This window comes from Rhineura floridana, chromosome 1 (genome assembly GCF_030035675.1).
Source record: "Rhineura floridana isolate rRhiFlo1 chromosome 1, rRhiFlo1.hap2, whole genome shotgun sequence".
In the NCBI taxonomy this organism is placed as follows: Eukaryota; Metazoa; Chordata; class Lepidosauria; order Squamata; family Rhineuridae; genus Rhineura; species Rhineura floridana.
The window spans coordinates 317,733,895-317,761,450 of NC_084480.1; the positions used below are offsets into that span (position 1 = coordinate 317,733,895).

The 27,556-nt window shown below is 44.0% G+C and overlaps 1 protein-coding gene across 1 annotated transcript in view; it reads left to right on the top strand.

Annotated features, from left to right (window-relative positions):
* The window catches only part of ADGRB1 (adhesion G protein-coupled receptor B1), a 132,906-nt gene that overhangs the window by 82,569 nt on the left and 22,781 nt on the right, over positions 1-27,556 (top strand). Inside the window, exons 8-10 of the mRNA XM_061608037.1 lie at positions 12,920-13,091; positions 14,802-14,897; positions 18,238-18,292. Of these exons, the coding sequence (XP_061464021.1) occupies positions 12,920-13,091; positions 14,802-14,897; positions 18,238-18,292 (323 nt within the window). The remainder of the gene's footprint in view (positions 1-12,919; positions 13,092-14,801; positions 14,898-18,237; positions 18,293-27,556) is intronic.

The window sequence follows — 27,556 nt, forward strand, 5'->3', positions numbered from 1 at the left end:
GGCCCACTTTATTTCTCGAATGGACCCAGAGCTTGCTGGAACATGGCAGCACCCAGGTTTGTTTAAAAAAGGATTCCAGAGTTCAGAATTCCAGTACAGGCTTCAAGGTTGACATGGAACCCCAACTAGTCTGTACCTGAGTTGCTGGCAACACTGCCATCTCTGCATCAGCATGCACACAGCAATGCCAAAATTAATTTTAAAAATGTTCCATGTTAAATCGTAAGGCAGGTGGAGTCGAAGATGGGTCAGAGCCTTCCGACAAAACAAAACAAAAAAATTATTTATTAAATTTATATACCACGCTTTCCCAAGAGACCACAGGGTGGTTTACAACATAGAGAATAACAAACAGTTGTAAATGATATAATATCTATGCAATACAAAAAATATTAAAACACTTCTGAAAAGAAGAAATACATAATACCATACATGTCTGATAAGTTATTACCTCCTTATCTCAGAAACAATTGTAAAACATAATATACATATAATGGCAACAACGTAAGAAATTAAGGAAGGGAAAATCAGTAGGAGGGTATATAAAATACAAAAGCAGTGTACAAGTACACAATCTACTCTCTATACAAAAGTAGCTCTTAATCCTCTCCGCCCTCACATAAAATGACAGACCCTCCCAATTCTCACCTGGGATCGTTCCTTTCCTCTCCCATCCTGGGAGGTCTCTACTTCTTTGCCTTTCACTCAGGGTCCTTCCTTCCTCTATCTGCTACTTTCGTGTGGGTGAGTCCTTGTCCCCCAATGGCATCCTAGAAGGGAAGACACTAAAGGGGCAACTCCTGTAGGATCTCTCCCACTGGCATTGGCACATCACTGGGTCTCCTGCTGCTTGAAGCATGACCAGTTTATCTCTCCATATCTTAAAACACACCCTCAGGTACATAGAGTCCATTTTGTCTGCCTCTATGCACGGAACTTGGCAAAGCTGTTCATCCTTAATGCAAGCCACTCTCCGCATCTGCAGAGGATGCTAAAACAGTATCAAACCACACAACCAGAGAATTGCTTTATTGGAAGTTGCCAGTATAGCCCAGTGGGGAGGAGAGCCTGGCTGGGAGCCCAGAGTCTGTGAGTTCAAATCCCCACTTGTGTCTCCTGGGTGTCAAGGGCCAGCTAAAGATCACCCCACAGGGAGTGGCTCAGGGGTGACGTGCCCTGCCGCCTGTGCAGCCGTGGGCAAGCTGCATAGTCCCATGGAGCTCAGTTGCCCCCCAGCTGGCAGTTGCGGACAAGGAAGGGGCAAGCTGAGCAGCCCCTAGCCAACTGGGGAGGACTAGCCTCAGAGGGAGGCAATGCTAAACCCCTTCTGAATACTGCTTACCATGAAAACCCTATTCGTAGGGTAGCCATAAGTCGGGATCGACTTGAAAGCAGTCCACTTCCATTTTCATTGTTCTGCTAAAACATGGCAAGTGTTTTTCTGTCAAGGTCTCCTCCAGCTGGTTATCGACTGTGTTGAATGTGCTATGAAAATGAAAACATTGAGAGAAATGTGGGACTTTGCTTTTCATACCTTTCCTCCCCCTTCTTTTTCTGTTCATTTCTTTGCTTGCATGTGAAATGTTTTTGTTTTTGAATTATGTTCTCCAATTTGAATGGGTCTGCTGATGTTACTACCTGTTTTCAACGTGTTACCTGTTGAAAATGTGGAAATGCCCAGGAGAGCTGGGTTTGCTCAGGTCATCCAGCCAGCTAAGTTCAGCCTGTTTTCGTTTTGTTTTTTGGAACTGTGTTGGAAAAGTGGTGGTGGTGATAGGCGATTATAGTAGATTTAGATCCAAATGAGTTGCCAAAATTTGGGGAAGGGAGAAATGGAGCCTGATGTATTCTTTTAGAATGGAAAGAAGTATTATTTTTATACAACACAGAATTGTATGGCTAAAACCTATATGGCAGGTATGGGGAATGGGGGAAACTGACCCTCAGATGTTGTTAAACGACAACTCCCCTCGCCTCTCACCATTGGCCATGTTGGCTGGGGCTGATGGGAGTTAGAGTCCAACAACATCTGGAGGACCACACGTTCTCCATCCCTGATTCATGGCATCAGAATAAACATCCATAGCCAGATCCGTAATGTTGCCGCCCTTCCTAGTTGAACAGACAGTTCCTCTTCTCGTTTCTTGACTGCTGCAGCTTCCTACATGCCAGTCACCCCTTGCTTCATGAGCCAACTGTCCAGTATTACAGCCTTTCTCTTAGGGCCAATTGGAGATGCCCTCTCTGTCCCACCACCAGACCCCTGAGTTGTGGCATCAGCTACAGGTTTTCCTGGAAGCCACTAAAGACAGCTACCATTCTCTCACACACACCCAGGATCCACGTGGGAGCATTGTTTCAAGATGGATTTGGGGAAAACAAAATGATGGCCACCAGCTCATAGCCACTAGGAAAAGCAGTCCTCCTGCTGACAAAACATCTAGGAGAGGTGTGTGATATTTTCTCTCCATTTGCCTTATTGTTTGTTTGTTTATAAAATTGGTATCCTGCCCTTCCTCCTGAAAGAGCCCAGGGCAGCAAACACATAAACACAAGAAATATTTAAAAAAAGGCAGTCTAAATATAGTTAGAAACATTCTCTCATCCAGTGACCTCTGGATTGCCAAGTACAGTCTCCTTCGACCGTCAAATGCCTGGGTAAACAGGAATCTTTTTAAATTCCTCCTAAAAGTCAATAATGAGAGACAGAGACGCGCCCCACCAGGGAGGTCCTTGTTGAGCCAACAATTCCCTGCTGAAATGTTTTTGGTCACCCCTTACTGAGGTTTCTTTCCCAGCTGGGGGAAAGGCCACTAGCTCAGTAGTAGAGCAGATACTTTGCTACTTTGATCCCTGCCAACATCTCTGGCTTCAGTCCTTTGATGCATGTTCTTGAAGCCCTACAATTGCCTTACAAACATGCCTGACTGGCAACCAGAGGGTATCAGATGACCAAAGGTTCCATCTGCTCCTGCTTCCCACAGTGGCCAACCAAATGCTACCATGAAGCCCACAGGACAACAACCCTTCACAGCTGTTTGCTCCCCAGTAATGGATATTCAGTGGCATAGACTGCCTCTTAACATGGAGGTTCCATACAGCCACAATTGAGCCAACATTTGTCTGGTTAATAACCCTCCCCACCCCCCAAAAAAGATGGCACAATTGTATCCCTTTCAACTAAAAAAAAAGTGGGAGGGCATCTATTTCCAGTCTGTTTCTTCCAAGAGGTCGAAACGTCAAATATGCAATATGCAATGTGTTTACTTTTCCACCAGGGAACAGAATAAGTTGCAGTCCTATTTATGTAAGGATTTATGAACTGCTTCCCAACAAATGATTCCAAAATGGTGTAGAACAGAAATATCAAAAACAGCATATATAGCAAAAAAAGGATGTTGTTAATTTGATTCCTTTTATGAATTGCTTCCCATAAATTTCCTTGAGCGTATATCAACAATAAAAAATTAAATTATTTAATTTATTTATTTATTAAATTTATTAGTCACCCACTGTGGGCGACGCACAACATAAAAACATACAATTCACATTAGAGCCTTAACATTCCAACAATAACATTAAAATCTAACCCAGATAAATTCCAAAAATATATGCAAACAATTAAAAATATCATGTGTAAAAACAATTTCAAATCCAATATAGATACAGACAATACAAATACAGAAATATGCAGGTCTTAAAAGTACTTATTGTTGGATTGATGATGAGAGCTGGCCTGTGCCAAAGAGCGTCCGAATAAGAAAGGGAGCAAAGCAGGTTAAGGAGGAAAAGCGACTTTTCTCAGTCATCCAACCCAACAGAAATAAGGGAGCAACCAGACAGGGCAGTGGTGGCCTGCCACAGCCTTGAATCCTCCCAGGCTGTCACTCTCCAGTCTTTTCCAACACAGCTCTGCCCAATCCCAGTGACTTTGACCTGGCTGTTGACCTTTGCGGGGGGCAGGGGGAAGTTGGGCTGTTGCTTGTGGTTTCCTACCCCTGGAAGGATATAGCTGAGAGTTTTAACCCTCCTCTTTATGTTATTTTGTTTCTCTCTCAAGATGTGGTTGTTGTTGGTTGGGATTCCGTTTTGATCTGCTTTTTTTTCTTTCAAAGTTCCCCCCTTTGAGGTTTAAATATTCTTCTCCCCTGTCCTTCTGTCCTCCCTTTCCTTTTTCCTTTTTTTTGTTTGTGTTTTCACGAGCAAGTGTTTTGTTTCGTTTCAGTCTTTTAATTTTAATTGCAGTCAGATGGCAGTGCCCCTTTACGGCATCACGCTCAAATGTTCCAAGTGTGGAGTGGTGTCTTCCGCTGACGTTTCGGCCACAGCCACCAGTAATGCCATGTTAGTTCCTCTAATTTCAACTTCTTTTCTTTCTCCTTTTGATTATTATTATTATTATTTATCCCCATACCCCCTTTCTTTTGGCTACGAGTTTCCTCTTTCATACTTCCTGTCCTGCACTCTGATTTGTCTTCTCTTTGCTTGGCTCCTCTGCCTTATTCTCACCTTGGACCAAATTCAGATGGCGAAGTGTCCTCAGAAGTCCTGCCACTCCACAATCCTACAACCTCTCATCCTACAGCACAAACTTGGGAATGTTTTTTTAAAACAAAACATAGGCCTGTAGAAGTTAACGTGCAGAGTCTTTTTGGGCACCTCTGGTGCTCAATGTCGTGCTTAAGGTTCATCTTAGACATGAAGGTGGGAGACTTCATGAATTCATGTGCCCCCCACGCTCAACTCTGCCAAGGATCAGGAACCTATGGCTCTTCTGATGCTGCTGGACCACAACCACCATGATCCCTGACCATTAGCCATGCTAGCTGAGTACTGTATAAAGGAATTTTGAGTTCAACAACACGGGGAGGGCCACAGTTTCCCCATCCCTGTGTTGCTATCTGGCATTTAGAGATATACTGCCCGATTATGGAAGTTCCATTTAGCTATCACAGCTGGCAGTCACTGATTAACAGTATTAGATCTTATTCTAGGGATGGGGAACCTGTGACCCTCCCAATCTAGTTGGACTACAACTCTCATGATCCCAGAGCTCAGCGCTGCTGCCTGAGGCTGATGGGAGTTGAAATCCATCAAGTTCCCCACCCCAATTAATAAATTACTGCTATGCTGAAACCACACAGCTGTGAACTTTAGGGTGGGGGTGGGCTGAAAATGGGTCCCCAATACTAGGGTTGATTTTCAGGGGAGACTGCTTTGAAGAATTTCTATTTGTGGCAGGACTATTTGTGGCAGGACAGTGAAAATTATAGTTAAAAAAAATAGAGGGGAAATTCTGCCATTTCCCTGCTGCAACTGATTAGACCACTTCCCCAAACACTTCCAAAACAAACAGGTGCCTTCTATTTTCGCCACCTGAAAATGAGGTGATGGATTGGACTCTTCACTCCCCTCTACGTTGAAGGCTGTTTTAGACCTCCTCCTCCTCCTCCCATGTGCCCTGTTCGATAGAAATGTTTCCTGCAGCTGCCCACAGTCTTTCGCCTGCTGCCTTGCATATGTCCACACCTATCCATATTCCGGTATCACAAATTAAGCTTGTAAGGATCTTTGCTGTCATCATTTCAGCACATGTTGTTGGCAGTCTAAGGTAGTGATGCGGAATTGGCTTCTTTTTCCTTTTTTTTTACTCCAGTTGGAACCAGGCGCAAAATGGTAGCTCAGGAGAGAAGGCGTATTTTAAGAATTTAGGGCAGGGGACTTTGAAGCACAACCCCCTCCTGGGATTTTCCCCAAACATTTATTTGTCTCAGCAGCCCAATTTAGGATTAGGAGAAGCCTTTTAGATGTTGCTATCATTAGACAGTTGGACGTGAGAAACCCTTGCTAATCCACTGCAAATCAATATGAGATTAGTAGTAGTCGTAGTAGTCCACTTATCAAAATGGCTTCTAAGTGGTTTACAAGGTTTACAAGTATAAAACCAATTATAAAAATATAGCCACATGCACCAGTAGATCCTGCTCTACCTTCTACTAGGGATGGGGAAGAATGTTAAAGGCCTCCCTACTGAATTTGCACTTCCTAAAACAATATCTGAACTGAAACACAGCCATCCTTTGCAATTCATACTTCTCTGAATTTTGCAGTGCAGGTCTCTAGGCAAGTAATGTGTACAAAAATGCACAAACTAGGGTAAAGTGTGCATTAAAAATTCATCAATTAGTGAAAGTAACAGGCAAAACTGCCTTATAATAGGGGGGATTGCTTGCAAAAAGGTGTGCATTGGGCAAAATGCCGTACCAAAAAAAAATGTATATTAAGAGAAATTTGCACGGAAATGCTCATAAATTTTCATGAAGACTTTTTTTTAAATAAAAATAAAAATTGCAAACTGATGTGGAAATGTGGGGAACTGAATTAAGATTGGAAAAGTGAGAGAAACTAAATTGACAGGTTCCTTCATGGCTGCATAGTATAGGGATGAAGCCTTTTAGATGTTGCTGTCTTTAAGACAGTTGGGAATCAGAAACCCCTGCCAGTCTAATGCAGATCTCCCAGAGATCTACCAGTAGATCTTGATCTACTTTCTTTCCACCCCCTGGTCTAAGGGCTGCTTCTTGGGATACAGTCTGCACTCTCAGCCCTTGTACTTAATCGCAAAAGAAATGCATCTCGAACTAGTCACAGAGGGTGCAGTTTTGAACAAAGGAAGATGCCTTATATCAGGTCAGACTCTTTGTACATCTGCCTTAGTGTTACTTTTTTCAAGCAGCAGTGCTTCTTCAGGGTCTCCAACAGAGAGAGAACTTCCCCATCATCTGTTCCCTGAGTTCCTTTTGGCTAGATACTCTGGGGACTGGATTGTGGGGCCTTTAGGGTTAGGGCCAACTTAGTACTGCTTAGAAAAGACCCACTGAAAACAGTGAACCTCAGATGATTAATCATCATGTTCATTAACTTCAGTGGCTCTGCTGTCGCACTGCATACAATTATCAGTGAGCAAGCCATAAGCTCTGCCTCTAAGCTGTGGATCTTTCCCCATTTGGAACTTGGTCCCAAAACTGTATTTTTTAGAAAACTCTTTAAAAAATTGTCCTTTCCAAAGAATTTACTCACATTGTTGGCAATATTGTAGGCATATTGAGGTAGCTGGACAGCCACCTGCTGGGGATGGATTCCTGCATTCCTTATAGGCCCTGTCCAACTCTACAATTATATGAATTTATGGTTGTTCTGTGTAATTCGCTTAAGTGACACCAGACTTAAGCCTAAACTGCATGTGCAGAACCTCATTTTATAGCCCAGACTGTAGAGGAATTTCAGTTCATATTACATCCAAACATTGGATGAAAATCCATAGTCTGACCTGTGTTTTGCAGGTTTGGCAACATCGCTAGGGGAAAAACAATCATTTATTCCCACAAGAACATAGGAAGCTGCCTTATATTAAATCACAATATTGGCCTATCTAGCTGAGCACTGCCTACACTGACTATCAGTAGCTGTCCTGGATGTAAGAGAGGGGTCTCTCCCTGTCTGGAATGGTGAGTAAGGAGTTCACATGAGTAAGGATCTGTAAACCAGCCAGGCAGCGCAATCCAAATGATGGGGAGCTGGTGGGAGGGGGGCTGACGGAGGAGTAGCTGGCAGAAAGCTTCGTGGCATCCACTTCCCATTCGGGAGCCACTGGCCTGGCTGAGTGTCAGCTCAGTCGGGAGCTGCGCACAGGAGCCGTCAGGGAAGAGCCAGCTCCAGCAAACAGGCCTACTGGGGAGTAAGCAGTCCCTATAGGCCACCAGGGCCTATTAGCCAGTGGAATTCTTGTGGGGATTGGGACCAGAGGGAGCACTCTGAGGGAGACTTGGATGTCACGTTAGTCCCCCCCTTGGCAGCTCCACCCCCACCATGCCCCGAGAATGCCCCATTTTCATGCCTACTGCCAGCTTCCGCCCGCTCTCCATCTGCCGGGCTGGCCATTCCTGGTGGACTCTCGGTGATGCTGGCAGGGTTCTGGTGGTGGCACGGCTCAGCTAGGATGAAGGGCTTCTGCTGTCGGTGCCACCTGCCAGCTCAGCTGGGGATCCAACTCCCCCCCAATCCAGCTCAAAATCGAGTCTGTCACACGTCAGGTTTCCTTGCACTCAATCATAGGTCCTAGACCATATTTTGCAAACTTTCCGAAAGAAAAGAAATGGATGTAAATTGTACACACTCTTCCCATAAATATGTATTTCTCAATGCATTTTGATGTTTTCAGTGCAGTTTCCCACTAAAATATGCATTTAGCATGCATTTTGTAGGTAAAATGCATATATATTATTTTTTATTATTTATTGACTTTCTTAGTCGCCCATCTGGCTGGCTATCCAGCCACTCTGGCGACATACAAAATAAGCATACAGATACAATAAACATTAAAAATCTGGACAAAAGATAATAAAATCTAGTATATATGTGTGCTCTGTGTGGGAAAGGGCCATAGCTCAACAGTAGAGCATCTGTCTTTCATGCAGAAGGTCCCATGTTCAATCTGCAGATAGGGCTGGGAGAGATTCATTGAAACCCTGGAAAGCCGCTGCCAGTCAGTGTAGCCAATACTGAGTTAGATGCACCAATGTCTGACTCGGTGCAAGGCAGCTTCCTGTGTTCCTCTTTTGGGGACCAAGACGGCATCATAAAATCTGGGAGAAGTGCATTATCTGTTCAATAGTTACACTCCAAACTGCAAGCAAATTTGGGGACATCAAATTGGGTCAGACCTGCCAGAATGCCAAATGAATTCCTCCCTCATCCCAACACATATCTGAGATAGTAATGTGTTTATTTTGTGCTTGGATATCAGAGCCAGGATGTAAAATGTGTCATAATAAGCAGCCTTGATATTAATGTTTTAAGAAATATATAACTAGCACTGTCCATGAGCCTTTTAATTATATAGTTCAAAATGCTCATTTGGCACTCCTGAAGTGCACCGGTATTCCAAACTGCCACACACACACACACACACCAGATGTGTATTGCAAATTAATATGTTTCCATGCATTTCCATATTTCTGCTTTTGCTAATCATGAGGAGTGGCAGGAAGAAACAACTTTGAAAGGCCCTGAAAATGGTTGTGCCTGCTCTAAACCATGGAATCACCCGTTGGAGTCCCTGACCATATGTCTTGCTTTAGAATTTAACAAATGGGCTAGAACAACCTTCGCCAACTTGGACTACAACTCCCATCAGCCCCAGCCAGCACAGCCTGGGGTGGGGATTAAGGGAGTGCAGCAAGAGACAGAGTAGATGAGGAGAAACTCCAGCCATTTTTCTTCAACTGAGCTTAAGAAGAGGTTGCGAGGGAGAGGTTGAGGTAGCGAGGGAGAGAGGCATCCTGGCATGGAGGGCTGCAGTACAATTTCTGTGCGGTTCCATACCCCTCAGCGAAATTCCCTCCTGGAAGCTCTGCTGGCATCTTCCCATTGTATTTGCTGCCCCTGACAGAACTCCTGTCTTCCCTAAAATGGGGGAAGGGCCATAGCTCAGTGGCAGAGCATTTGCTTGGCACGCAGAAGGTCCCTGGTTCAATCCCCAGTGGCATCTCCAGGTAGGGCTGTGAGAGATGTTGGTCTGAAACCCTGGAGAGGCATTGCCAGTCGACATGGACAATATTGAGCTAGATGGAGTATTGGTCTGACTCAGGATGAGACAACTTCCTGTGCTTCTAAATCCTGCTGTGCTTTGCTATCACAGATACCATCATCTTCCTGCATCTCAATGACAAACAATCTCTCCTTCCTTTATCTCTTTGCTCAATCCTGCTGTTTCTGCCAGTTCATTGCATGAAACAGCTGCCCTTTCTTCTGCTAAAACACTTCTCTGTGCTCCACGTGATTCTTGCTTAGGGCACTCTAAGCTTCTCTTTGCTGGATCTTCCTTCCTGCCACATCTGCACCCCCTCCACCCATAAGAGGCCTCTTCCTAATGCATCCATCTTTTTTCTGTTCTGCTCACCTCCCCCTTCTCTACACCAGCTCCTCGCAACCCTCTCAATTCAGCATTTTCCCCAAAGTTCTCTACATTTCTCCCTCGATCTCTATGCAATCAGGTTCTCCTGCCCTCCTGTCTCACTCCTTCTTTCCCACACAGCCTTCATTGCCTATCTGCTCCTTTAACGTCTTCCTCTTCCTTCCATTTCCATGCCACCATCAGCGTTTCCATGTGCACCTGATATTTGATAATGGCCAGCATTAAAAGATGGAGGAGGTCCTCCTAGCACCCTTCCCTTTCCCCAGTTTCCTGTGAAAAAGGTGGTTTGGGGAAACCTGTTGCTTAACTCTTAAAGGACTGCTCTGACCATTAGTTTGCGTGCAATGCGAACTGTAGCAGACAGACTCCTCATTATTACACAATTCTAGAACAGGCATGAATTGCAAGCGCTTCAAGGTAGTGAGGAGAAAGGCCTAAGGCTGGATGGACATTGTATGTCACAGTGGAGACTGGTGGTGTGGCGCCGATGTCAGTGGAGCAGTGAATCTGCGCCAGGTTTTAGTCTGAACTTTCAATGAGCTGTTCAAGGTGCTGAATTCACTACCCCACTGACATTGGAACCACCATTCTCCACTGGTATGTCATCCAGTAGAAAAGTCTGAGATCCAATATTCATTTTTGCAATTGATTGCTCAGGGAAAAGCAAATCTGAATGCCACCTGATTACCCCAAATGCAGAATCCTAATGACTGATCTCACAGGCAAATGACTGACATGTTGACTCTCTCTTGTTCTTTGCATGGAATATATCTGTGCTACTGTGTCATTGATCTCTCTCCGTCCTGTCCCCCCTCCCCCCATGTATCATTTCTGTTCATTTTTTTGTTGGGCTGTGCTCTGTTCTCCCCACCTTGTGCTTTGTGCTTAAGTCAATTTTATTAACTTTTGGGTTGCAAAAAGATTACTTTGTTGGGATTTCCTGCTAACCAGTGTAATATGTTTGAGCTGGAGGGGGATGGGGGGACATGCTACAGTTGAAAAGAGGAGGTGGGTGTTGGGTGCAAGGTTTGGTTTAGTATGCTTTTCACGGGATATATAACTCATTTTGAAAACTGTAATGCCTTTTCAAGCCTTGTGCTATCAATCTAAAGAGAATCCTGTACCCGTTTTTGAACTGGTTGCTAATGTGAGTGTTAAAAAGGCTAAATATCTTAAGGTGCCTCTGATTACCATTGTGAAAAATACTCCCTTAAGCATCTTCTTTGCACCAGTCCCAGAAATATGTGATGTTTAATTTGTTTATGCAGATTTAGATGAGATTATGAATTAATTCCAGAGAATGGAAAAGATATTTCTAGAACAAGAAGCTAAGAGATAGTTATGAACTGGCTCTGATTTCTTCAAAATGTTTACATGACATGTAACATGATATGTGAGAACTCATAGAAGACCCAGCTGCCACTTCCATCAGCTGGTGTTTTCAGAATTTGCTGCTGCATCTTCCACAAGCACTCTTATCTCATGTGATGCTGCTCACATAAGAAGAATCCTCAGGACTGGTTCATAAAGAGCAAATCAGCTCTAAAAATGTATCTGGTATGCCCACAAAATTTCCATCACAAGCAAATTTCGTGTGGGTGTCTTTGGTAAATATATATTTACAAAATCAATCCCTGTGTGGAAAGATCTGAAAATAAGTGGATTGCATGGAAGATATAGTGGACCTTTGACGTTATATCAATATACATTTGGCAAGCCTGGGTTTTGAGGGGCTTAGACACAGAGAACTTATTCAGAAAAGAGGGAAGGAAAGCCGCCGCATTAGTGGAACGCCGGGAAGCGGAGCGCCGGAAAGCAGGGCCGTACTGTATAGTTCTCTTAACTTAGGTCTGAATTGATTTAAGGCAAATCGGATACATCAAAAAGCATATTTTCCACTCTGAGGAGCCTCCCATGATCCAGAAAGAAATAGCAAGAGCAAATGGGTAGTTTCCCTGGAAGCTCAAAATCCACAGTTTGGCAACTCCTTTACTTGCCAAAATGTCACAGAGATGTGGCAAAGCTTTCGAATTCCAAGAACTCTTAATCAGGCAAGATATTACACAAAGCAGAGGGGTTAGAGGGACGGGGGGGGGGAGTGCAAAGATCAGGCTGATCTTCCTCATTCAGGACCCAACATGGAGATTGCAGGCTGAATAGGTCCCTCCAGGTGTTACAGATGACAAGTTCCACTCCTAGAATCCTGGGAGGAAGAAGCTATCACTCTTCATCCTAGAAGCCTACTGAATACCTTCCTCTTCAGGCCTTTTTCCTCTTCAAGCCTTTTAAGTTGAGACCTTATCCCAGTGTGTGTCTGCGTTGGAATTGCTTTTTAATATGTTTTTAAACCTTTTTTAAAAGATGTTTTTTAAAGCTTTTTTTAAAAATGTTTTTATAGATGTTTTGTTTTAATGTATTTGAGGGTCTGTTTTTATGATATTCTAAAGTGTTTTTAGTGCTTTTGTTTGCCGCCCTGGGCTCCGACTGTGAGGAAGGGCAGGATATAAATCAAATAAATCAATAATAAATCAGTAAATAGAATCCTAGCCCACAGATCATTCTTTAGGTGCAGAGTGTGTCAGTTAAGTTAGGACAGATATAAATGAGAGATGATAGGCCTACCTGTTTTCTCACTATGCATTTTATTTTATTTTGATGTATAGTTACTTTGTTAGTGAGGAACATCATCACTCTCCTTCCTCGGTCAACTAGGCTGGTCTGTGACCAAAATAAATTTATTCATTCATTCATTCCTCGGTCAACATGAGTGTCCCGTTCATAACTTGCAAACCATTTCGGAGAATCCTGCCTGTACCAAGAGTTATTCCTCTGCAATCCTTTGGGCTGAGGAGACTTGTGGGATCTGCTCGCTTGAGTGGTCACAGCATTACAACCGGAATTACAAGGAAGATGAAGGGTGTTCTCTTCTTTTTCTTCTCGCAGGGCATCTCTCTGGAGCTCCTGTGTGGTCCTACCTCTCCTCGCCCTGACCTGGATGTCAGCAGTGTTGGCTATCACAGATCGTCGGTCAGCCCTCTTCCAAATCCTTTTTGCAGTCTTTGACTCCTTGGAGGGCTTTGTCATTGTGATGGTCCATTGCATCCTGAGAAGAGAGGTGGGCTTCTGCACCTGTATAGTTGAACTCAGCCGAAGCAAGGAACTTCCCATGCTCTAGAGGAGGCCATATATTACTCCCTTGTGGGTTTCCCATTGGACCATCTGGTTGGCCACTGTGAGAACAGGATGCTGGACTAGATTGGCCCCCTTTGGCTGGATCCAACAGGGCTCTTTTTACGTTCTCATGCAGGCATAAAGTTAATCGGAGAGCATCATCTAAGTCACCTTGGATCTGGTTTTTCTGTATGGTTTCAGTGGATGTAAACACCAACCAGTGTGAGTTATTGTGGATGGGAAGGTAGTGAGACCTTAATGAAATCCATGAACCCTGCTGATTCTCACCTCCCCCCCCCCCAGTTTTAGCCAAATAATGTTGTAGCTCCCTAAAAACACTTAAGGAAGCCATCACAAAGGGTCAAGGGACTGGCCTCCCTTTGCCCTCATCCTGTAATTAGAGCACTGACCCCCAACATGCATCACAATGCTGTGATGGCTAACTGATGAGAGTTGTAGTCCAAAGCATCTGGTCGGCGCCAGCTGTTGGGAAAGACTGCTCTAATGTTTCTGTCATTACCTTTCCTAATTTTAACCTGCCTGGTTTCCCTTTCTTGAGACTTACGTGGCGTCACTGTAGGCAAATGGACGCCCCTGCTCTCTTTAAAGGCTAGTGCCCTGTGTTGCCCAGGCCACTGCTCAGTAGCATACTTATTGAGCAGAGGGCAATTTCCCTGTGGCCTCTGCAGGCCCAGTGGGGTAATAAGAGCAGCAACAAGGGGGCAAGAGAGGGGACTTCTTGCATCCCCATTCCCTCAGCGCCTCCAGCAGCCTCTTCCACTGACAGTCTAGAGCAGGGACAGGGAACTTGCAGCCCTCCAGGTGTTGTGTGAGGTCATTTCCCACCATCCATAGCCACCACATCTTGTACGGTCAGGGACAATGGGAGTTGCAGTCCTGCAGCATCTCCAGAGCCAAAGGCTTTCCACCCCTGGTCTAGGGAGCCAGGTACGGTTGACACCATTTGCCTGAAGAAGACTTGAGGACTGTCCTGTTCAAGGGAGAATGCAGATGAAGCTGTACTGAACTACTGGGAATGATGATGTTTCCTGCGTGTTAATTGTCACTTGGCTTTGCGATGCGGACTGCATTGAGAACGTTTTGCCTTGCATAAGTAAACATTCCAAACATATATGTACAAAACCTTGTTTTGCTCCTGTGAAGGCGCTGGTCATACCTGCTAGCTTATGAGATGGACTGAAGGGCTGTTTAGATTTTTTTTCCAGGGAGATGCCTTGATAGCAGCATATAAACCTTTGTTTGCCCCGTGGTGTGCCTGGTACAAGGTCTTTAAGGCACACGAGGCCATCACCTTGCTGAAACTGAACAGGTCAAGGTCTCCCCAGTGCCTGGATGGGGGACTGCCCGGGGCATCTTGGGTTCCAGGATAGAGGAAAGATGGGCTGTAAATGCAAGAAAATAGCTAAATACATAAATAAATATTGGTTTATAAGGACGGATGCATTGATAAATTCTCATACCACTTCCTTAGAACTACTGAGGGTCTGTTGCTGCTGTTCTTTCCACCTCTGTCCCCTGGTTCCTTTAATGACTGCATGTTTGTCCCAGTGTTGCAACTACTTGTGTCCCAATCCCTTCTTTTACTCAATCCGTGCTTTGATTGCATTCGATCTCATGCAACGCCCTTTTCTAGGTACAGGATGCTGTGAAATGCCGAGTGGTGGACCGCCAAGAAGAAGGAAACGGAGATTCTGGGGGGTCGTTCCAGAACGGACATGCTCAGCTCATGGTAGGATAAAGAGCCTCTTGTTCTGTTGTTAGTCGGTGGGGAAAATGCAGCAGCTACTGCTACTGCCGCAGTGAGTCAAAGGTGGTACTAGTTCAAAGGCATGGAGTCTTATGTTGACTCTGCATGTCTCTGAGGGCCTCTCCAGATGACCTTTTTATTCAGCATTCATCCTGATTTGCTTGCATGAGGTTTTTTCAGAGGTTAGATTATATCTGGCTGTAGAATCATAGAACTGTAGAGCTGGAAGGGGCCTATAAGGCCATCAAGTCCAACCCCCTGCTCAGTGAAGTCTTTATTGAGCATTTGAATTGATTCGTTTGTGGGGAAGCTATACCACAATGTTTCTCATCCTGAATTCATCCTGATTTCCTTGACAGGTGTTTACACATCTCCCTACTAGTCATACATTCGTTCTGTGCTTTTCAGTGCATGTCCCTGCCACTTTTCAAAATGCAAAACATCTGTGTAGGCTTTTCTTCCCAAAAAGGAAAAAAAGGTGGATTTGTTGTACTAGGGCAACAGAGCACTTTAATCCACTATAACTGCAAACCTAAAGGTCCAGTAAATGCTTGAATCCTGCCTGCAAAATACTGACAGTCTGGAGGCATCCTGAAGAAGGAATCTCAAATAAAAAGTCACATAGCACAAAACATCACCAGCACCCAATACCCCAGTCTTACCCAGTTTGTCCACTACTATGCACAATCAGTCTTCTTTTCATTTATTTATTTATTTATTTATTTATTTATTTATTTATTTATTTCATTAAACTTATAGACCGCCCCATAGCCGAAGCTCTCTGGGCGGTTCACAAGACAAGAAATAGCAAAGTGCAAGACATGTATCAATATAAAACATATAAAAAGTTAAAAATTACTAAAAATTAAAACAATGTCAGCGTATACTAAACATAATTAATTAAAAAGCCTGGGTGAAAAGAAAAGTTTTGACCTGGCGCCGAAAAGATTTTAACGATGGCGCCAGGCGTATTTCCTCCAGGAGATCGTTCCAGAGTTCGGGGGCCACCACAGAAAAGGCCCTTTTCCGCGTTGCCATCCTCCGAGCTTCCCTATGAGTAGGAACTCGGAGGAGGGTCTTTGATGATGAACGTAGTGTATGGGCAGGTTCATAACGGGGGAGACTTTGAATCCTCAGGTTTTCCTCCAGTTTGGGGGGAGGGGGAAACACTTCACCCTTGTTCTGTAACTGTTGCTGTCAGTCAAGTAATGCCCTTGCTTGGGTTTACCCGCCATCAGCCTGGCCCAGCTCATGACACTTTAATAACAGCCCACCTCAAAGTAATTAGCATCTACCACTCGGTCACCCTGAGCAGCACCCAACGTCTGCCACTTGAGAAGGCTGGCTCGCCATGTTTCGTGGCGTTAGTGAGGTTCAAAGTAGTATTTTCCATTTCTGGCAAAAGGACACTTGCTCTGATGGAATGGGATCCTCCGTGACCTCCCAGAAGCAAAACTTCTTTCACTTGTGAACCAGCACTCCCCTTCCCTGAGCTAGGACTGCCAGAAGGTAACATCTGAAGTTCTGGTAGTTCACTGCTGCTTGTTCTTCTCCCCTCTTTGCCATCTCTCTTGACTGCTTTTTGTAAACCTGGCTATTCATAGTGCCTGAGCATCTCACATGCTTTTTGATGAGGGGATCTACCATGCCATACCTCTTCTTCCAATTTTACAGAAGAGGAACTGAGGTCCAGAGAAGTGAAATATTTTTTCCCAAGGCCTGATGAGGAACCCTGTGGTTCCATTTTGGAAACCTTATTTATTTTAATGTGGTGAAAAGGCAGTAGAGAAATGATTTGACTAACTAAATTATGGTTTATTTCATTTTATGAAAATTTATGAATTGCTATATACTTTGAAAATTTAAAACAATATTACACCAGTGCTGAAAGCCCCGCACTGGCTGCCAGTCCATTACGGAAATAGGTTTAAGCACCTTAGATAGCTCCTTGAAAGCCTGGACTAAAACAAAGAGGGGATTCCACTGCCCCACTGATATGGAGTCACCAGCTACCGCTGTATATTACTGTTAGTGTACAAAACCCTAAATGGCCTAGGACCAGGCTATGTGAAGGGCCAACTTGTTCCTTATACGCCACCCAGATAGATCATCTGGCAAAGTCCTCCTGACTGTCCCACAGTTGTCACACGCTTGTTTAGTTTCTGTGCAAACCAAGGCTTTTAGCATAGTGGCACCTGTCATTTGGAGTACTCTTCCTAGGGAAATCAGACAACCATCTACAATCCTGTTATTTCTAACTTGCTGAAAAAGTATTTGTTTCACAAAGCATTTTAAGAAAATTAATTGGATTCAGTGTTGAGCACTGGGTCTGTATTTTAACTATATAATTGTATAATGTTTTAATGATTTTATTGTACACAACCTTGAATTTTTATGAGTTGGAGATTGATAAATATTTTTTTTAAAAAAATAAATGAAATGAAAATTCAGTCATATCATTTACATAAATTAGCAGCATGCATTTGTGTGACTGAAAACTGTATCTTTATTTCCACAGAACATTCTGCTTTTCTGCCCTGCTAGGTCTTGAATGGCCACAAACCCTCTGTCTTGAGAATTCATTCTTGGATGAATAGGAAAATAGAAAGCTGCCTCATACTGAGTCAGACCACTGGTCCACGTAGCTTAGTACTGTTGTCTGCACTGACTGGTAGCAGCCCCCCCCCCTCCCAGGGTCCCAGACGTACCTGGAGATGCTATTTGGGATTGAACCTGGGACCTCCTGCGTGCAAGACAGATGCTCTGCCACTGAGCTATGGCCCTTCCCCTCATCATCAGCCTAAATTGTAATGCAAATCTCAAAATGCTTCTGAATGGAGATGCTGCTTTTCTGTTGCATTCAATGGGGTGCATATTTGAATTACTCTCAGAGCCTGAGCTAGTTTGCATAAGAGTTCCCACGTCCAGCCACCACTTATCTCCTCCAACTGGCATGTGCAAGAATATGCACAAGCAGCTATCCATCTCGCCCACCCACCCCCAAAGAAAGTAAATCAGACCAGATCAGGCATGAGGAGGGTTTGGCATAATTGCCTACACCTGTGGAAATACAGCATCAGGAACTGAACCTATTGGGTTTCCATTGCATCCCTACAATGATTTCTTCCATGCTTAACACCTTCATCTCTTAACAGTCCTCCTTTTATTCATTTGAGGGTGTTGTTGTAATGACTGTTTGCTTGCTAATTCTGGAAATGTTCTGGAAACGTTAGCTTTGAGCTCCCCTGCTGTTTGCCCCCTCATGCCCACTCTCTCCCCATTACCTTGTTGACCCCCTCCCCCTGTTCTCTCTGTCTTCCAGACTGATTTTGAGAAGGATGTGGATATGGCTTGTAGATCAGGTGAGCACATCACAGGTGAGAAATCAACAAGTGACCTGGTTTGGGGATTGAACTTGACTTTTATTTTTTACAATGTCTATCTATTTCTATATCCTTACTCTCTGTTTGCATCAAATTGTGTTGCCTGCGGTCTGTGTGTCTGAGCTGTTCCTTGCTCGCCCTGCCCTCAAAGAACTCCCAGCTCCTCCCATTCCCTATATGCTAACTCTCCTTCTGCTGCCCCCCTGTACTCGTAGGGCTTGGCTGAAGTCAAGCACAACTGCCCTTGGACAGATTTTTGAAGAGTTGTGGCAAGAGAAAGAAGAGACCTTAGCCCAAACTGGACATGATGGTGGCAGCCATGTTAACTAAGTCACTTGACTGCTTCATTCAAATCTAGAGCCAGGGTGGTGTGGGAGGGTCTAATTACTACATCAAAAGGGATGCTCACATTGGTCAAGAGCTGAACCCTCCCTGTTACTTCAGACACTTTCACAGCTGGGCTGAAAGAAAAAGTGCCTGAAAATTATGAAGCGTGGGTGGGGGTAGAAGATTCAGATGCCCTCCCTTCTGTACCCCTTTTCATAATTTTTTAAACTTTAAACTTGAACAAACAGGGCTGCCTGCATCATACCTAGTTTGGCGCATAGCAGGTCTATCTTCTGTTTATTATTATTATTATTATTATTAATCATCCCACTACGTTTTTGCTCTGGAACCTACAGAGTCCTCTTGGCTGGACACTCCCTAACACTGATGCCTGCAACCATTTTTGCTACATGATAAAGCCTGCATGAATTGACTGTGGGGAGTGGGGGAGAGAGAGATTTGAGTATAGTGGATCAATCATCTTGTGAGCACTTCCTCATGTGTGCCAACTGCAATCTAACCATGTCCTGGGAAACATTTCAGAGAATGAGTTGACGTGGGATATGGCTGGTCCTGGTTTGGGCTCATCTTCTCTGGCTCATAAAATCAATTCATCTTGCCCAAAGGTCCACTCATGTTGACATAACCATGAAAGAACTGGGAATGGTATTCAACTCTAGTCCTACACAGAGTAGACCCATTGAAGTTAATGCACACGACTAACTTAGGTTCATTAATTTCAATGAGTCTGTTCTGAGTGGGACTGAACTGATTAGCACCATGAATGTTTGAACTGGCAGATTTAGGGTTGTATCCAGTGCTAGTCCTATTCGGAGTAGACCCACTGAAGTTAATAGACATGAATAAGTTGTGTGTATTAACTTAGTCCCTTTAGAGCTCCCTTCCTATTCCATTCTTTCCTCCAGACTTTCCCTGTGCTTGGAGAGATGATGGGTGAAGTTGTTCCTCCACCATCCTCTGTCTCCTCCACTTCCCTTTTGCTGTTTCCAAATCCCATGCCTTTGGGCATTCACCATCCCAGCCCTGCAGACGTGCATGGGCTGTCTGCCTCTTCCCCTACCTACCCCTACTTCAATAGATCCAGCACTGTGCCTGATGCTACTGATAACTCTGTCAAGACCGACCCTTCCTTAAATGCTCTGCTCTCCTCCAGGATCCCTGCCTCACCAAGGAAAAAAATAACCCTTGACCTTTGGATTTGATGAGTTAAAGATTCTCCTTCCTGCTTCCAAGCAAAAACACCCCCCCCAGCTCATTCAAACCCTTCATAAAATTCCAATCTTCCAAACCAGGATCTCTTTGAGGCTGAGAATTATTGCTGTCTGCACCTCTATAAAATTTCTTTGTATTTTCCTTCTTGGGTTTCTGTTTTTCCTTTCCTTTTATTCTTCTCTTTTCCCTCTATCCCACTCTTTCTTGCTGTGTCTTGTAGCAAATTCTTGTTTGCCAACAGATGTACACTTACTTGACAGGGTGATGGAGCCAATTCCATCTCCCTAGTGAGAGTACACGTTTGCACCCATTTGCTGCTCCCATTTATTATATGTTTATGTGCACATATGAAATATCTTCCAGGTAAAGCTTAAGATGTAATGTGTGGAATTATGCTTACTCTCTTTGATTCAGTTATCTCAGCCAGCCACCTACCTCCATTCACACCTTTTATCAATCCATCTCCATCCTTTCTATCTGTCCATCCACTCATCTCAGCATCCCATTATAGATGTTGTTTGATTGCTTGTCAAGGCAGCAACTTCCCTGCTGGGCATTGCAAGTCAGGATGGAGGAGGAATCTATTTTAGATGGATTTATACATGGATTTTGGCAGAACTGACCCAACTGAGCTGGCTTCGAGTGCTCACTTATGTCCATGATTTCTTGTGCATTTTTTGTTTGGATTTATTTTTTTAAAAAAGTCCAATTATATGCAAACTTATACACATACCTACATTAAAATACGTATATTATATTAATAATACATAACAAGGAGTCAAGTTCCATGCTGTACTATATTTCTGCAGGATAATTTTACAGGTATATTAATACATACAGGTTTTATACTCTTGTGTGCATTATTGTACATATCTGTTCATGTGCCGAGTACTGTAGAAGACCAGGAGTGTGTATGTGTATAATATTATATGCATAATAATGTGTATAATAATGCATATAATATGCAAGACTTGTTCATGTTTTTAGCAGAATTTGGGGGGGAGTTGCTTCTCGTCAAGACTGAGAAGCAAAATGGGAATTAGAAAAAAAAAGTCATGCAGATGAGCTTGACATGAAGCTTTTCAGAAAATCCCATCCTTAATTGGGCTCCTACTGGGAGGATGCATCTGAAAGCACAAAGTGGCCAGATGGAAAGATCAGCATCTTTTCCCCTGTTCTTCAACCCAGTTCCTGTACTCAGTTATTCCCATGATCAGATTTCAGATCCTCTGGGTGGGCTACATCACCGTTGCTGGCCCTTCTAAGCCTTGCAAACGGGAAGGCCTTCTTGCAGACTGAAACACTGGTCTGGCCTGCAGAGAATGAGAATGCTGCATCAGTGATGAAAGATGGGAGGGGAATCTAGGAAACTTGGTTTCTGTAGTGGACTCACCTGATCCCATCAGGGGTCCTCTATGGAATCTGCACACTGCCAGATTTTCTAGCTTGCTTACTTGTCTAAGGTGGTCCAAGCGATGCCTCTCTGTTTTCTGTGGTTTTCAAAAAAATAATTGCAGCCACCTATGAAGGGCTTGCTAGCATATTGTTGGAGGCAATCTGCCTCTGAATACCAGTTGCTGGGAATCACAAATGGGGAGAGTTGCTGTTGCACTCAGGACCAACTTGTGGGCTTCCCACTGGAGCATCTGGTAGGCCATGTTGAGAATAGGATGCTAAACTAGATGGACCACTGGCCTGATTGAGCTGCAGGGCTCTTATGAGTAGGATTCCTGCTGCTGCACATGTTGAAAGCAATGTAGTAGCCGCTAGTTTCCCTGGGACTGAAGGGACAGAAGAGAAAGCCTTGGGAGAAACCATGGTTGCTTTCATAGCTTCATGATAGGCAACTGTAATTACTATTTTAAATGATCGAGTGAAGGCAGAGAAACAGCCCTCTGACCAACTTGTAAACAAAGTTCTCAGATATCCGACAACTTTAAAAGAAATGTTTGGATTTCTCCTTTTAAAAACTCCACACTGGAATGGTAAGGTGTGGACTTCAGTGCTGTTCCTTGCAGAACCAAGCACATCCCAAAGAAGCACTTCAGGACCACACATTGGCTTCATCTGGAGGTGACTTAAAAGGTCTGTCCTTCCAGTGGAAAGCCCGCATCAAATTTGCTTCATGGTGCATCAGTCTCTGGCCATCCACACTGTGCTTTTTGCCCAGACAGTTTGAGTCTTTGTTAACAAACAGGTGGCTTTCTGGTGAACAGACTCTATGCGCATCTACAAGAGCCAGCCTGATGGAGAGTGAGGCACGTCACATCGCTCCTACTTCAATGGGGACTATTTATCATCCTTCCCTTTCAGCATCATAATTTCAAAAGGGAGTGTGAATTATGCCAGTTCCGACATGCCCATGGGCAAATGTTCATTGCTTCTTTTTCTGTCTCCATATGACACCCTTCGATCAAATGTGATATTCCTCTGTCTGCTGATGTCTTCTCTCCTCTCCCTCCCTTACCTTCTTTTCCCTCTCCCTCTCTTTTTTGTTTCTCTGTCTCTTTTTTCCTCTCTGATCTTTTTTGACACCAACAACCTGATTTTAACCAAACAAAAGGCATCCATAAGCCAGGTATTAAAGGAGGACGCATGCTCCATTTTCACCGGTATCTTCCTATAGTAACTGTTATTTAATACTTTACAAAGCAGCTAATATTTTCTAAGCACGGTGCAGTTATTTAAAGATAAGACAGCCTTTCTCTAATGCTTGCAATCTAACAAACATGATACAAAAGGAAAAGGGAATGGGGAGGGGAGAGGAGAGGAAAGCAAGCACTGGAGAAGCTGCTTTCTTTCACATGTGACAGAAGGTCTTCCCCTTGCCATCATGTTCCCCCTCCCCGGAGACAGGAGGTGCTGCCCCCCCAGTGGCACTTGGTCTCCTGGCTGGTAGCAGAGGCCAGAGTGTTCCTCTCTTGAGCTCTGTGATCACAGGGCAACTGGCAGGTGGAACTGAGTGATCTTTCTGAAAGGGAAAGCTGCTCCTTTTCTGGCCAATGGACAGAACCCGGTTGGTCTTTCACTTGCCATGAAATTCATCATGGGAAGCGGGATTTGCAACTTGAATAAGGATGCAATCCTATAGCACATTTACCAGAACAAATAAGTCCCATTGAACACAGAGGGGTTCTGATGCTAAGGATTACACTGTAAGGCTGCAATCCTATGCTCATTTGCTTTGGAATAAGCTCCACTGAACCAAGTGGGACTTCTGATTCATAGTACTGGGATGTATCATGACTGTGATCCCAAATGTACCTTTTTTTCAGAACTAATCCCGTTGGACACTGTGAAGCTCACTTCCAAGCAGGCATGATCTAGTTCAGGTTTCCAGGGCATGAGCGCACAACCAATTTAAACCCATCTTGAAACTGGCGTCACAGTCGTACAGCCCCCTGTCAAAGAATTCTAGAAACCATAATTGTTCAAGGGTACAGAAAACTGCTATAAGAGATCACTCTAATAACAATGCCCAGGGATGTTTGGGAAGAATGCAGTTTTGAATTTCTACCCCAGACAAATCATAAATGCATTGACTCCATTCCTCATCCCTCACTGAAAATCAGTGATGGGTTACCGTGAAGAACATGAGAAGAGCCTGCTGGATCAGGCCAGTGGCCCTTCTAGTCCAACATCCTGTTGTCACAGAGGCCAGCTAAACAGGTTTGCCCACATAATCCCAGGCATTTTAGCATGTGTTTTTAAATTGCTTTTTTTTTAATTAAAAAAAAATGTGTTTTTAAATTTGTATATTTGTTTTTTAATGTTTTTAATTGTTGTAAACCTTCCAGAAAGCTTCAGCTATGGGACGGTATACAGATGCAATAAACAAGCAAACAAATAAATAAATAATGTTTTCAATAACTGACCCTCTGATTCCACTTTCCAAACCAGATCTTTAGAGCTGCAGAAATGGGCTCATTCCAGATTCCTTTAAGGTTTTGTTTTAAATCAGCAGCATTACATAAAATAATAGTAAGCAACATGGTGTGGTTGTTTTTACCCTCCCTCCCTTCCCCCCAACACACACACACCAGTTATGAAAACTCTTCAAGATTTGTCTCTCATAAGAGAAGAATTCAATCATAGCAGAGCAATCTCAACATGATTAAAAACACCAGGACCCTCAACTTTGACAAAAATGAAGGGTGGTTGTCCCTCTGCCACTGATCTGCATTGAGCAGCATGTTCAATAAGGAGCCATTGATGCCTGGAAATTATCCCATGTATCCAGCAGGAGAGTAACCTGGAATTGTCCTTTTCCCCCCTTTTAACATTGTTTTATCATTGTCCAGCAAAAAGGAAGCTTTTGAAATGAGCACAGTGCAGACATTTTGTCACCTAGTGCAGTGACAAAATTTACTCATGTATTTCAGGCTGTAGATAACCCATTATCATGGATTTTGTGTATTTAGATTTGAAGGCTTGAAGTTGGGTGAGAAGGGTTATCTTTAACAGTATGTTTTGCTCTAAGCTGTGGACTACCAGTGGTCCCAAATGAGTTGGGCTACTGTTCAAACTTCTCCTCATCCATAGATTGTCTTTGCACTGCACATGCTCTTTTGTCTTGCAATATTTGAGTGATATAACCGTCCTCCAGTGTAGCGAGTGATGGCTCTGGTGTCCCCTTTTCAGTCTTTAAACCAGGGGGTGGGGAACCTCTGGTGTTCCAGATGTTGTTGGACCCCTCCAACTCCTATCAGCCCCAGCTAGCATGAGCAATGATGAAGAATGATGGGAGTTGTAGTTCAACAACAATGGGAGGACCATGGGTTCCCCATCCTGCTTTAAACCATGGAATTGCCATTTTCTTGAGTGTACAGAGATGTGGAGTTCAAATTGCACTCAAAATAACCTGTTTTACTGATCAAAAAAGTATGTGGCTATGTTTCTGATGGGATTCCCAGCCCATGGAAACAAAAGATAATCCATCAAATAAACTGTTTTAACAACTTCAGGTGTGTCTGGTGGTAGGATCCTCTTCTTTGTCTTCCGTCTGACCCTTCTCTGCAGAGAGAACATTAATCAAAGGTGATTTCAGTCCAGGAGTAGTTTCCCTTGGACCCTTCAGAAGCTGGAGTAGATTCCCAGCTCTGGTGGTCCTCTAGTAAGCAATGCAGTCATTCGATTTAGCTAAGATAGTGCCAGCATCATCAACACACACATCCTCGGAAGCATCTCTTCAGTTGTCTTCACCCAAAATGCATGGGTGATGTTAGCAAAATGAAAGATTTGCTAAACACGATGTCTCCATTTTTCCTGGCAAAAGTTCTACTGTTCCATAGAAAACACGGAGTCTATACAGATTATTATTAGTAGTAGCAGTGGTAGTAGTAGCAGTGGTAGTAGTAGCAGTAGTAGCAGTAGCAGCAGCAGCAGCAGTAGTAGTAGTTTGATTTCTTACCCACCCTTCATCCTAGGGTGGGTTACTACAACAATATAAAATTGATTATTAAAAATAATTTAAAAACATGAATAGGTTGGGTACTGAAAATGTTTATCTCAGGTGTCAAAGGCCAGGGTGAAGAGGTAGAACTAAAATCTGAGAGATCTGGAAGCTTCATTTTTATTCTCCATTGGATATCATAGTCAGCGGGTCAGATTGTATCAATTGCTAAGGATATCAGTCTAGTACTATGATGTGAATACCACTGTCTTCTTACCCAAATGGCTAGCTCTGAATTTGTCATAACCCAGTATGTCAAGATGTCTTAGAGCAGCCTTCTCCAAGCTGGTGCCCTCCACATGTTTTGGACTATAACTCCAATCAGCCCAAACTAGTGTGCTGGCTGAAGCTGATGGGAAATGTGATATAAAACATCTGGAGGGTGCCAGCTTGGGGAAATGTGTCTTACACTTTGCTTTGGTTATAGTTTTTGTGTGCTTGCCCCTAAGATTGTGTTGTCTTATCAAGACCAAGGGTTGTATTCAAGGTATCCCCCTCTCCTCCTTCTGCATGCCCTCTAAATCTGTTCTGGTGTTTCCCCCAGCCCTCCAGAGCAGATATGGGGATGGCGCAGGATGTGCACAGGGGGGGGGAAGAGGGGGAAAATCCCCTTGCACTAGTGCTCATCCTTGTGCTAGGACAAATAGTTAGCTTAAATACTGTCAGAAGGCACCATTCTGAACCAATTAAAAGCCAACAACCTGCTGCTGTGTTTTACAAGACATCACAACTGCCCAGGTACAACATAATGTTCCATCCCTAGTCATGCATTATTTTAATGATGCCAGAAAGCCCTTATTTTATTCCCCCCTGTTCTCCAGGGGAATATGGCTAAAACAACTGCTCCACTGAAATGCTAGGTAAGTATGACATGGTTCCATCATACTGCAGCTGATAATACAAGCATACAGTGGCTTCTCCCCCCCCCGCTGCTCAGTTAGCTGAGCAGTAGCAAAAGGTAGTTTACTTATACATGGGCTGCACATGTGTGTGTGTGTGTGTGTGATGACCGTGTTCTCCACCTCCTTCAGGACAGGGCCCTTTCTTTTTCTGTGAAGCAGAAGCTTTTCCTCTTTTGCTGTCAGAGCATCCTGAGGATATTCTATATAACTAATCTCTAAAAAGGAAGCCACCCTCACCAGGAGACAAAAGGATGCATTGCATTGAGGATTATGCCCAAGCCCAGACATCAGTCCCCAAAAGACATCCCTTGGGACTCAGAGCCCAAACAAAACCTCTAGACATAGAGTTTTCTTCAATGCCAGTCTTACTCAGAGTAGACCCACTGAAGTTAATAGACAACTTAGACTCACTGCTTTCAATTGGTCTGATCTGAGCACGACCCTATTCAGCCATGCAGCTCATTCACTTTTTATTATACACAGAAGCACTGGAGTTTCCAACTTAAACCAGCTCTGTCAAGCTAGATGGTGCAAGCCAGGATTCAAGACAAGTGGGGTGAAGGTGGCCAGGCCAGCCAGGATTCAAGACAAGTGGGGTGAAGGTGGCCAGGCCAGCCAGCATTTCCCCCACTCAATCAGCTGCCAAAGTTGAAGACTGCAAAGTCAGAGCAACGTTCACGTTGCACCTGCTCAAGCCTTCATCAGGTGTGAGGCACAGTGTCATGAAAAGAATTTTAACGGGGTGTGGAACTTCACACTTCCTTTTGGCAGACTTCTCCATTGTTCTGCGCCAGCAGATGTCTATGGAAACTCCCCCAAATCTCTTAGTTATCTGTGGAGTTTCCGAATGCCTTCTGCGCATGCATGTGTTTTCCTGGAAAAGCTGAGTTTTTCTTTTTATTGTGCATGTGTAATAACTTGCACATCCAGCCACGGACTATGGAATGTGAAGAGCTAATTGTTCATTATCTAGTTCACGGCAGAGACCAGTGATGAAACTGACAGGTGTCTCACAATGCTAGCACACAGACATACATACACCTCTTGAATGAATTTCTTGGGATAACCGCCGTCATTGTAGATCCCCATGTCAGCTTTACCTCTGCAGTGTAAGGACTCGTATTTGCCAGCCCCACAGGCAGCTGATTTTTACAGTGCAAGTAGAAGTTCCATCTCAACCGTTGAGATTTTCTGATGAGGCAGTCTTAGTGGTCCCTCATGCTCCTGGGGTTTGCTTAGCCTCCAGCAGGGACAGAGCTTTTGCAGGCCCGCCCTGTCGAATCCCTCCAATAGAGGTTTGGCAGGAACCATCCCTTCTTTCTTTCGGGAGCCTCCTGAAAACTG